The 13,514-nt window shown below is 31.2% G+C and overlaps 1 protein-coding gene across 2 annotated transcripts; it reads left to right on the top strand.

Moving 5' to 3' along the window:
- The first annotated feature begins 990 nt into the window (after nucleotides 1-990).
- LOC137930795 (coiled-coil domain-containing protein 6) lies at nucleotides 991-11,816 on the top strand. 2 transcript variants are annotated; one of them, XM_068774091.1, is made up of 11 exons: nucleotides 991-1,228; nucleotides 1,309-1,438; nucleotides 2,057-2,147; nucleotides 2,373-2,522; nucleotides 3,089-3,232; nucleotides 4,020-4,159; nucleotides 5,399-5,467; nucleotides 6,796-6,910; nucleotides 7,373-7,465; nucleotides 8,304-8,426; nucleotides 8,995-11,816. In XM_068774091.1, exons 1-11 carry the CDS (start codon nucleotides 1,204-1,206, stop codon nucleotides 9,250-9,252), a joined length of 1,338 nt encoding a protein of 445 aa, XP_068630192.1. In that variant the 5' UTR covers nucleotides 991-1,203; the 3' UTR covers nucleotides 9,253-11,816. The 2 variants fall into 2 exon arrangements, with proteins under 2 accessions (XP_068630192.1, XP_068630191.1); XM_068774090.1 differs by having other exon boundaries at nucleotides 5,390-5,467.
- Nucleotides 11,817-13,514: the final 1,698 nt, after the last annotated feature.

Below are 13,514 nucleotides of genomic sequence, written 5' to 3'. Positions count from 1 at the left end.
CAATTAAAAGTTTATATTCATTACTCTAAAATACTTTACTGCCTTTTTAACGTTTTTTTAACTTTTCATATAGCCGATATTTGTATTAATAATCTTTTGAATATTGTTAAAAATATTGCTGAGCTGCTCAAATATTGCAGTTCCAATTTTGCTACCTAAATAAAAATACTTTGTTGATGAGCTACAAAATAGATTTACAGCTGGAGGGGGCGCTGACATTCCAGAATGTAATCGCGTAAAAAGAAATTATTATCACTACATGAATATAATCCATGTAATTAAAACTTTGAACGAGCTACGAATCTATTTCATGATTTATTAAAATAAAGATATGTTAACAATTTACAAAATGTCGTTACTATAAGTCAAATAAAAATATTTTTTTTGCAAACAGCACAATAACTATATAGCAATGGTATATGTATGGTATACGTATCTGTATAACAATAACTAGAAAACAATATATTTCAGAATTCCTATTCAATAACTATGAACATGAATCTTTTGTGAGAAACAATACAACCTCTTATAATTATTAAACATGCTTTACAGCAATTTAGTAGGTGACATTGTTTCGTTCCATGATTCGAAAAAATATTAGCAACATGCAAATAGTACCTATTCTATGTTTTCGAACAAAATTCGTAGATGCCTTCATACACTGTGTTGTTTATTATTTGCACATTTCATTAAATTGTTTTAAAAATTAATTTAGATTTAGACCATTTCAGATATTTTGTGAATAAGAATGCATTTTACATAATTATATATTTCCTCGAACTAAGCTATTCTTTTACAATATTTCTTATATAAAATTTTGAAATTATTTTCGTATACAGTTGGAAATAAAATTAGTGCTCTATTTCAAGTAAAAAAATATTTTCTATAAAAATCATTAATTCCTGTCTATAATAAATAATAATACTTTATTACCATCGACGTAAATCAAAAATTCGTAAAGCTTGGTTAATAATCTGTGCGCCTGCAACGGGTGCAACAAAACCGTACCATTAGGATTCGAAGTTTATTTTTTTGTTTCTTACGCTTATTAGAATAGTAATATCAATTTATTGTGATCTGGGTAACATTAATTTAATTTTTGAGTTCTTCAGCTGATGTGTCATTTGTAAGAAACTAATTTCTAACGTTTCTTATTTACTTGATGACATTTTGTTACCGTCCACACTTTTTCGTGCAGTGCAAATGGATGATACAGTAGTTTCCCCGGGTATACTGAAAGTTTTTTTTTACTAAATCGTCGCTAGTAACAAATGTTTTTGTCGGCTAATGAAGAAATTTTTATCATAGGAAACAAAATGGGAGACTCGGCATCAGAAAGCGATTCCAGTTCTCTTGATGGCGGAGCAATGCTTCCTCCCAGCACTGTCTCTCGCGATCAGCTGCAAAAAAGAATAGAGTCATTACAACAACAAAATAGGTACCACATTTATTTTAAACACGTATTGGTTAAGATGTTGGAGTTAAGTAAAGTGAAAAATGATACAATCTATATCAATAGACTTACTAAAATCTTTTGTCGTATTAATAAATAATTAAAATACATTTTTTAGCCATTTAATTGTTAAAAATTCTGAATTGATATTTGACTGTCATTAACATCATTACTACATTTTCATTAGAACAGATGTTAGATATTTGTCCATAATAATTAAAAAAATTGTTTAAAAGCCCTCAAGTGCAAATACTTTCAGTATATCTAAAATGTTACACTTTTAATATCCAACACATTATATTGAGTGATTGTAACAAATTGAAAGGAATAACATTTAAATAAGAAAGCTTAAAAGCGTACATTATCTATTTGCTAGTAAGCTGTGGAAAAATTGTTTAATTTTTGAAATAGCAATAGTAAATAATTCGGTTTTTAAATTTTTGTAATCAAAATAAAAATCTTTATTTTGAATAAAATTTAAATATTAATCTTAGAATTCCATTACAAAGAAATTAATTACAAAATATCAATAATAATGATTACAAAAAGAAAATTTCCTAAAATGAGAAATATACAGTATTTACCCAAAAATTTTCTTTACAGAGTATTGAAAGTTGAACTTGATACTTATAAACTGCGAACAAAGGCCCTACAGGAAGAAAATCGTGCTTTGAGGCAGGCATCAGTTTCAATTGTAAGTTATTATTAATTTTGAAACTAGATACAAAATATAAAATAAGTATATCATGCCTATGTCAAACATAATCATGTTGTTAGTCTGCAGAGCAACTTTTCTTGACTGTAAATGTTTAATGCTTGCTTATGGATTTGTAATAAGTTTATCAGAAAGCAAGTTTTAAAAATTGATGAAAAATGTGAATAGGTTATTATGTCATACTTTTGACAATTTTTTTTGCAGCAAGCTAAGGCAGAACAAGAAGAAGAATATATTTCCAATACATTGTTAAAAAAAATTCAGGCCTTAAAAAAAGAAAAAGAGACTTTGGCTCATCACTATGAGAGGGAAGAGGAATGTCTAACTAATGACTTATCTAGGAAGCTTAATCAAGTAAGTTATTAATTTAATTTTACAATAAACAATCTATCCATTTATCAAGTTTTCAATAGATTACATTACACAGTTTATATCTATACAGCATAAAATGCTTAATAATTTAATGTAGTAAGCCAAAAATTGTCATGGTTTGCAAGGCTATTGCTAAATAAAAAACATCTATATTTCAATATATGATGCTGGATGTCTTCTTTGATTTGGGAACAAGTCATTATTATTAATTCAAAAACCAAACAACATTGCATGACTGCAACAACTCATTCTCACTAATACAATAATAATTAACCAGTTTCAAGGTACCCAGAAGCACTATGACATTTTGACATTGAAAAATTCAATCCTATCACTGACTTCTGCACAACCTTTAAAACATCAGCAATACAAAAATTAAATTACTTTAATTGTAATTGGTTTAACATTAATTTTGTTTATAACCAGCAAGCACAGTGCAGGATGTCCAACCACAAAGTGTACAGATATCCTTGTTTGATTGTTTATGAATTTAATGACAGTTTATTAACATTTTTTAAATTATAATTTTATTTTTTAAAAATTTTCAGCTACGTCAAGAAAAATGCCGCTTGGAGCTTACACTGGAGCAAGAACAAGAATGTCTGGTAAACAAGCTTATGCGTAAAATCGAGAAACTTGAAGCTGAAACACTTGCAAAGCAAACCAACTTAGAAAGGCTTCGCAGAGAGAAGGTCAATAAATTATATTGTATAATCAATACTTTTTCCTTATTTTCAGAGTACATAGCAAATAAAAAAAAATTAAACCTTTTGTATTCAAGGATGTTTCCATGTAGACCAACCAGCAACTCAAGTCATTTTGGAACACTTGAAATTTAGTACCTTCAATGTAAAATAATTTCACTCAAAACTTTTATATTTGTATGTATTTAATGTATCTTGACATTTTTACGAACATAATTTATTAAACATCTTTCAACTTTGTAATTTTGCTTTGTATGATATTTTATAGAACAATGGCCGAGATATATATGCCCCCAGTTTTTTGGGATAAGTATCACAGTAATAAAAGCAGTGTGCTTGTTGTCTTTTTTCATGTTGATTTTGTTACAAGCAGATTTTGCAATCTTTCCTAACATGGTGAATAAATTTATTTAGTACAAAACTGTTCCTGTGAACCCAAGACAGGGGCTATATGAGATGTTCCCAATAGTGATGGCCATTAAAAATATGCAGCTTTCTATTAAAGCAGGTGTTTTTCCTTTCTGAACCACAAAACAGTTTGAGAGAGGCTGTCTGATTCAAACTGAGACTGAAAACGCAATCCAGTATGTAGTTGCTTTCATACTAATTTTAGATAAAGCATTAGAAGAGATATCATTTTATTCTTCCTAAGATTATACAGAGTACCCTCGGCGAAAGAACAAAACGTAACAATTACTGCCGCACATCAAGTTACTGCAGTCAACGAAGTTGTGAGCGACAGTTAAAAGTCACATTAAAAGTATTTCTATTTCAGGTAGAGCTTGAAAATACATTAGAGCAGGAGCAAGAAGCCTTGGTTAATAGACTTTGGAAACGAATGGATAAACTTGAAGCCGAAAAACGGTCTCTTCAAATAAGACTTGATCAACCAGTGTCTGATCCTGCAAGTCCTAGGTGAATTTGTTATCATACTTTATAATAATGTATATCGATAATCTATCATAAACCGAATTGATTTTAACCAAATACATACTAGGTGTTGTCAAACCACTGTACATTTAAAAACTCACTGTACAAAATACAACCCAAACAACACTACCCCTGCTATCTAAAATTATTTTGTTGGAATTAAAAAGTAAAGTTTAACAATGTCAACTATAATTTTAAAAAGGCTTTCTTAATTTATGCTCAAATCTTACTTTTATTGAACATTCAATTTTGACAAGAAACAAGAATTTTGAGTATTTCTGACTTATCTATGTGGTTTAAGTATCTGCAATTCAAAACCAACTGGTTAGATTTTGCTACATAATACAAAGGTGACACAAAGTTTTTAGAACTGGCCAGTTTGAAAGTAATGTCACAAAAATGTATTAAAATCTACATGTTGCAAGAATTCCTTACTTCAATAATAAAATTATTGAATAAATAATTAGAATCTTTGGCAATAATGTTGCTTGAATATCTCGTTTTCATTTAGGCTATATCTGACAAAGTGTACATATATGTGTAAATAAGTATCATCTTTCAGCACATAGACGCCCACTTCAATGGTTTTGCCTTCGCCATAGATTGCTATGAGGAGATATACCGTAATCGCCTTACTTAGTTTGCGGGTCGGCAATCGTAGTGTGGTATTATGGTACACAGAGAAATCTGCTGCCTATTCTCTAGAAAGATCTTTGTGGACAGTGGTAATCCTATATAACTAATAGCTAGTAACACATAAAGTGTGAATTATATGAGATTGTATCCCAGTAACCGAATCTTCGACCTACGACCGCAAGTCTCGGTCCTCTGCCGCTGGGCTACCAATGCTTGTATATGTGGAGTTTCTTCATGCTTTTTTCCATAACTATAACACCTTAGTAGGCAGAATAGCCAAAGCAAAAAAAGAGTCATGTTAAAATTAATGAATAAATGAATTTTATATTTATCTTTACAAATGTTTTTGTATGTTACGTTATTCTTTCCTGTACATTCACAAATTGATGACAACTTAAAAAAAATTGTTTCTGCACCATGATAATAGTTCCTTTCATATGTACCATCTTCCTGCTTAGTAATAAAAATGCAGAGTTAATAAAATTACTGGTCTAATTATATATCTTATCTGATGTCTTGTCTCTTGAGAGTATTTATATTATTTATCTGGAATAAAACAATGAAGGTTCTTTCTGCCAGGGACATCAGTAATGGCGACACAGCTTCTAATTTAAGTAGTCATATTCAAACACTGCGGTCCGAAGTTGTAAAATTAAGGTAAGCAATGTTTACTTTAAATTCATGGTAATGCCAGTGTGAAATTACCCAAATTGCAAGTTAAATAAGTAGTGGACAGGTCACATGGCTGCTCTGACCTTAGGTTCTGAAGTGGAGATGACATTCATCCACCAACAGATGACCTTCTCAAGGTAGTCGGAACAGTTTGGATGCAGGCCACTTTTAACTAGTCTTATATGAAAGCTATGGAAGATGCCTATGTCCAGCAGTGAAAGTCATACGGCGGAAATGATGGAGATGAATGTATGAAAACATCATCATTATGGTATTAAGTTGATGTGTTAGTTTATTATGTATTTTTGTATATCCACTTATGTGTCATAGGGCAAACTACACCTTTTTGTATGCTGGTAAAGACTGAAAATATGAGCCTTTATTAATTTCTCCATTTGTTTTATATTAGTGGAGTAATATTTTGACAGTTCATCCAAATGTCTGATCTCTGGTCATGTGTGCTATTAATTTTACACTTTCTCTTTAATAATAGTAATTAAAAAATTGTATATTAATTTGATCCTCAGTATATTTAGTATGAAGGTAATTCAAGAAATATCTTATTTACTTTTAATTCTTTTGTTTAATCATTAATATAAAGTACAGTTTCATTGAACTTGTTTAATTTATTTGTGCCAATGGATAGCCAGTACAGCTTTATGTCCAAAACTACTTTAAGATGGTATTTTCCATAAAAAATGTAGCTAATGATATATATCAATTACTTGAAAATAAATTGAATTAAGTAGACAAAAGACAACTAGAGAAATTAAACGTCACTAAGCCTAAAATCACACGTCAATAATAGAAATTCCATGTATGAAGATTTATGCCATATCAACTGAAGAGAATGAGATCTTAGAGGGTGGTTTACACCACTCAAAGCAAACATACGTTTTAGAATCCAAATATATAATATTCAACTACCTTCTACCTAACAAAGTTTTCACTTAAAATCTTGCACAGTAATAATTGTCCGCATTAGAAGTATTGTGAAATGGCTTGATTCTGTATTCGTCCTATATACATGCTGAATATTCATAAAATGAATGAATGAACGAATGTGCTGCAATTCCTAAAGCTTTTCACTAATGTTAAGCAATAATTTATCAATTTCTTATATGTGGAGCAAATAATTAATATAAATCAATATCTCTAAATTAAAGTCACATTGTCTATAATTTGATATTAATTTTTATATTATAAATAATCAAAAACAATGACACTTTTAAATTACCAGTGCATAATTTGATAGTTGTTTATAATTTTTGTAGAACTTCATAAATCATTTATTTGTAAATAAATTTTAACAGAAACCAATTAGCTGTATCTCAAAATGAGAATAAAGAAAAAATGCATCGCTTTGCATTGGAAGAGAAATATATTCGAGACGAGAATCTTCGCTTACAAAGAAAACTACAGCAAGAGGTTTGTTTGTATTTACAACATTTCTATGCAGTAAATCTATATCGTTTTAAATAAAAATTTAAATGTTTTTTATTGACAGGATATATAATACAATTATCGAAAAAAAATGATAAATGAGGTAGTTAAATTCTTTGGCAAAACATTTTTATAACTATCCAGTGTTATTTCAATGTACTTTGCAACCTGCCATAGAGTATATTATATTTGTTCACAATTATTTTAATTTTTTTTACATCAAAATATTATTATTAGTCTGTGTACTTTGTAGAGTTGTCCGACTTGTAAGTCTTCCTTGATACAAATAATTTTGATTCTTAAAATTTGTCATATATGTTTTTACCTTTGCACTCTTCATATAATTAAGCACATATATAATGTTCAGAACCTGAGTAATGACATAAAACAATTATCCTTTATGTAAATAATACTTGAAATAAAAAATATTAAAAACTGATAACGTAGGTCGAACGCCGAGAGGCTTTATGCCGACATCTCTCCGAGAGTGAGTCATCATTGGAGATGGAAGAAGAAAGACAATTTAACGAAGCAATGAGTGTGAGTATAAAGATATTATTTCACCAAGTTAAAACTTCTGTTTAGGTATTTTATTGTCTTGACTTCTTTAAAGTAAGAAATCCACATTATAATTATTGGTGATCCTAAAAGCCAGAATCCATATGAAAGGACACATGTAGATGTGAGAAAGATTATATATATACAAATGACATTACTCTTATCACCCACATAGAATTGATGAATATTTTAAAAAAATAAAGAGAATATTAGAAGATTAAAAAAATTTAATTATGTAAAAAATCTGTCTAATGTAATAACTGTATATTAAAATTGAAAATTCCAAAGTTGAACTTTCATTAATAAGAAAGGATCAATATCTAGCCACTTCCGCACATGCAGTGGTTGTCGTGCATGAAAGTGCACCGCCCGCCAGCCCGCTCGTAAATGCGCATGCGACAGACAATGCCAACTACACAACCGCCACCGTAAATTCACTTAACACGTGTTTCACCTCTCCACGGGGCATCTTCAGGAGTTGTTACACCGATTAGTGCTAAACACTCGGTGTTTAGCACTAATCGGTGTAACAACGGAAGCGGAAGTGGCTAGATATTGATCCTTTCTTATTTAGGATGGACTTCCGCAATGTAACGCCTGAATCCATTAAATACTTTCATTAATAATTAATTGGTTGTGTACTGTAAAATTTACAGAGAAAATATTGTTGACTAAGAAACTTTCATATGACAATATGATTTATTTAATAGTTTTCCCAAAAGATACAAGCAATATTCATAAAATAACAAAATTGTGCCCATAATTCCAAATATGTGCATATCTCAATATTGTTATTAATATGTATGTTTGGTTTCTGAAGGCCCGGTCACGCAGTGTTTCGTCACCGGGTGGGTCACGTCCTTTGTCTCCATATGCATCACCGTTACTGCCCAATGCTGCAGGACTACCTATGTCGCGACCCAATCTGCACTTCAACTCACAGGTAAAATTAATTATATTATACTATTCATTTTTTAATGGAGATTTGTATGTTAACCTCATAGTTGAAACTCATTATTATTTATTTGATTGTGTGCTTGTAACAAAAAAAATGTATAAAGCCTTATTTTTATTGTTTATATCACTTCTATGTACTATATTTTTGATCCTTTTATTACATTAACACAATTAATAAAATAAAAAACATGCGTAAAATAAAATAAAGTTAACGAACATAACCTATGGTATTAATTGGTATGACATCGTCCACAGTTTGTCTAGTTCGCCATTATTATAGCCGTGAGACGTTTACAGCCGGACATAGGCCTCCCCCATAGATTTCCAATAAGCACAGTTGGAGGCAGTCTGCATCTGCATTCATCACTACTTTTTTTTAAAAAAATGTCCAACTTTATTTTGGAGTTTTGTATTTTGTTGCTTTAAAGATATGTTATATTTTCTGAAATCATTTATAGTAAGTTTCTTCTCATGGGTGAAAACCACGTTATTACAATACCGTATAAAAAAGAGAGTATAAATATTTTACTTATACAACTATTATACGATCACAGACGCGTCGTGCAACGAGTGAGCGTTTTGTGAAACCAGCAGTTCCGGGGGCGGCGTTGTTATGCCGTACAGCGCCGTTGGAGCCGCCTGTCGCACCCCACGCGGCTGCACCACAGATGTACCCTGCGCACGGCGCACATGCCGCGCACGTTGCACATGCCGCACATCCTGCACATGTCACGCTCGCGGCGCAAGCTGCGCCGCCGTCGCCCGCCATCGCTCAGCCTGCCAGCCCCATGGACACTTCCTCTAAGGATTAAACATCAAACAGATTAATACTATACTTCCTTAGTAAACGCCGTAACAAGTGCAAAGCATTTTAATTGTTTGAGTCCCAGACAGAAATGAAAAACCACTGCTAAAGAATCCAAAACAAATTAAAAATATTTATTTTGTAGTCTGTTGTATTATCATAGTATTATTCTTCTTTTTCTAATCAACCGATAAACGCCCGCAGCAAGACATAGGCCTCGTTCAAAGATCGCCACGATGGCTGGTTTTGCGATGTCCGCATTCAGCGACTTTCGGCTACTTTCGTTATAACGTCAGTCCACCCTAGCCACACCGCGTCTTCAGGCATTGTAGTATTAAAGTACTGTTATACCTTTTGTAAAATATACTATTTTCGTTAAAAGGAGTTGTGTGTTATATAGTAGCGTCAGCTACTTAACAATTCTTATTCAGATCCTGCTGCTTGTGACTCAAACGGTTAAATTCTTTTGTTTGTGAAGTTGCGCCACGTTTGACTGTATTGCTTGGGTAATTAAATTGATTCGATGAATTGCGCTCCCATAGAATGCTCGCTTAAAATTAGTGCGTATTGTGGCACCGCCGGGTCCGATTACTGAGGAATGAGGCGAATTTGAATTCTGCTTCAGCTTAAGCTCACATCTTGCATCTACTTTGTACATTTTTATCATGATAAAATGAATCTAAAATAGATTAACTACTACATGAGCAGAGTGGCACATTTGCCAGAGTTCAGAACGAACGCAACGTTCTCGGATCAGATTCTGACGTCGGTCAATAGTTTTATCTAAACGCACTGTAAGTAAATGAGCCTTGAAGTATAAAAACTGCATTAACAGTCAACAGTTTTCAATGTGTTATTTACCATTTTTGTTAAAAATGTTTACTGTTTCTTTATAAATATTTAATTTTCCAACAAAAGCAATGCACCCAAATTATTTGAATACTGTGTTATTAAATATCTCATGTTAGTACTAGAAGTGAAATTCTTGAGGTTCATATGCTTAATGTTGTGGTAAAATTATGTTTATTTAAAATGCATTTTACTCTTAACATAAAGTGATAAACAGGCAGCTGCGGTATAAGGCCTGCTTGCATTATATATTGTTTATTAATAAACAATATGTGTAACAACTTAAGTGCAATTTTATTTCAAACTTTAAATCCTTTTTACTACATTAGTGAATTTAAATTCTTAAAAGGAATGTATGTTATTTAAAAATATTAACAGAAATATGTGGCATTATTATAGCGGTGTATGTGATAGGAAAGGGCTTGTGAATAATTTGTAAATCGATTAAATCACAATGCTAGAAATAACTACAGGGTTTTCACTTCAGAAATATATATATTTAATTATTGGCTATCTCAATATTGTGCTATTCTGGACATGTTTAAGATTTATTGTAACAAGTATTATCTTTAAATGTGAACCAGAATGTGGGATATGTATTTAAATCCAGATTTTCGACATTAATTAATATCACTGCCATGATTATTACAAATTCACATAACTATCAATCTATAAACTAATACTTAAAGATTGTCACCGCATTTCACGTGAGTGCTGCTTTAAAGAAGCTACGTTTGCTGGCTTGAGAAAATTTTAAATTTTTAACTCCCATGTTTTGTTTTTTTTTCTGGGAAATTATTTATAAGATATAATTATTTCTTAAAGTCGGCACGTATAAAACGACTTCGACCTCGTTTGCTTATTACAACAGATCAATAAATTTACAAGATGATTTGGGTGGTTGTTTTAATAAAATTATAAAATAATGTAACAAATATTTTGTTAATGACTAGGTTTCAGTAATATATGTGGTGGGTGATTGTACCATAATGGTTTTTTCTTAGTATTCTTTATGCATGATGTTAGGCTATATGTCAAGGAAACAAATTCAGAGTTGTTTATTTGATAACGTCAACTTGTCGGAAACATGATCTATGTTTTTAAATTGATTTCATGGAATTATGAAAATGTATGTGTAATAATTAAACACAAGAACTGACATATGAGATGTGTAGACCTGTGATGAGAAATAAAGTTTGTTTAATCTATGTATGTCTTTGCCAAACATAGACTGTAAACTGTTCCTTGTCCATGTGACCCAAGGAGTTGTACAAGTATATATCTGGCTTTTACTTTTTGTACGATAAAAATATGGTGATCGTTGTTGCCTGCATTTAATTTCTTTGTTTATTTCAAAGCTCTGGAGTCCTATTTAATAGAAATTGTATTAAGGCTTAATTTGTATAATCACGAATAAAATTTGTATTCAATGGGTTATTTGCAGTTAAATGGCAGTGATGTTACTTTACAGGCGGTGTAAAATTCTCGTATGTTTAAGAGCAAGAGAAAATGGTTATGGTGATTACAATTTTTCAAAATTTCTGTGTCTAAAACGGCGAATTGTATATGTTTATAATTTTAAGTATGTTTTGTTGTGCTCTTAAGGGCGGATTTGTTATATTTAATGGACACTCGCAGAGTAGTGCATGATCACTTACTGATTTAATATAAATGCAGATATCCAAACTTTTTTAATTTTTAATGTTAACAAAGGAAAATATATGCATCAATATTACCAGTATTTTTTAATTTACATTTTTACATTTTTATTCTACAACTAGTAGCTTCCCGCGAACTTGACTATTGTCGGTCCACCTAGTGGGAGGCCTACCCACGCGTCGCTTACCAGCTAGTGGCCACCACTGCCACTTCAGTCGTGCAATACTTCGACATACGTCGGTGACCTTGGTTTTTCTGCGGATCTCATTTCTGATTCGATGTAGCGAAACAGTATAACCCTATCCATTGCTCTCTAAGTGATTGAGCTTTCTTATGAGGCCCATCACAAGCGTTCACGTTCTCGGATTCGTATGTCATCACTGGCAACATACATTAGTGTAAGACCATCGTCTTTAGAAATTGTCAGATCCAAATTGGATTTAGCGAGTGATCTCTTTTTCAATATTAGATTTACCAAGCTGGATGCAAACAGTCCAGCTCACTGGTAAATATTAGCGTCTACAACCTCAAGGGTAGTATCTCCGACAACTACTTGAATAGGCGCTTTGTGGACATTAGACATCAATGACCGGTCGTCTTGGCAACCTTTGAATAAGGCCTATGCCTTCCGTCTATCGACTTAAAAAAAGAAGATTAGTAGTATGCCTCCATTCTAATAGCTGAAGTACATCCACTGCTGGCAACATTAAACGTCCCATGGCTGAAATGATAATGACTAGTAGCTACTAATTTTTCTGTTGTAAAATCATAGATGAATTTAATTCGACATGTTGAATCAAACGATAATCTACGTATAAACTTCACCAAATCAAGTGGCTCCTCTTTCATCTACATTCCACCCTATGCGATGAATTTATTCTTCAGGCGACATTTTATGTGTCAATAAACTTGACGTCTGGTCAAACTTTTATTGGTTGCTGAACGATTATTGAATCATGTAGATACATAAGTTTGCGTGTAATCATTATGGGTGCGATAAGGATGCCCAAAAATTGGAAATTTATAAATATATCATATTTAAACTACACAGATACGCGATGTTTTAGCTTCTCTTTCTATTGATTAATCGTATAATGACAGTACAGCTTATTTTTTAATGCATGTAAATATATATAAATACAAAATGTAATGTTACTATTGACTATTTATAACTTTGTCCAAACATGTTTGTAACATAATAGGTTAATAATAGGTTTCCATCTAGTTAATAAGTGGATATGCGAGGATGAAATATTCAAAAGGTCAAACAAATATTAAAGTAGTACCTAAGTGTGGAAAATTAATGCTAAAATTGCATCTAAATAAGGAAGTTATAAAATGAAAAACTATGTGAAATTAGTGTGAAATGATGAGAATATGAATAGTAATAAGTATTATTGTTATTAATATGTATATACTTTCAATTATTTTTAATTTATACTAGGAAATAAATACGTATGTGCTTAAAATACGTTTATTGACAAAAGAAAGGTGTTATAACAAAATTAGAACTTGTGCGTTGCAAAAACAATAATATTGATAAATAAAGGAATAACATATCGTAATCCTATAAAAATATTCTATAATAATAAAAACTAACAGTCCAATATATCGCGCGTGTCGCAATGATAAATATTGTATCAAAAATCGATTAATATAATGCTGTTATATTGATATTATGAAATATCTTACGGTATCAGGGAATATGGAATTTTTGTTAAAATGTTTTAAAAGATTTTGGATGTCTTGTAAAATTTCTGA

The sequence above is a fragment of the Battus philenor genome, unplaced genomic scaffold, assembly GCF_028537555.1.
Source record: "Battus philenor isolate CCGP_79_NKW_IND1 unplaced genomic scaffold, ilBatPhil1.0.hap1 SCAF_7, whole genome shotgun sequence".
NCBI classification, from domain to species: domain Eukaryota; kingdom Metazoa; phylum Arthropoda; class Insecta; order Lepidoptera; family Papilionidae; genus Battus; species Battus philenor.
This window is presented reverse-complemented; position numbering and strand designations above follow the sequence as displayed.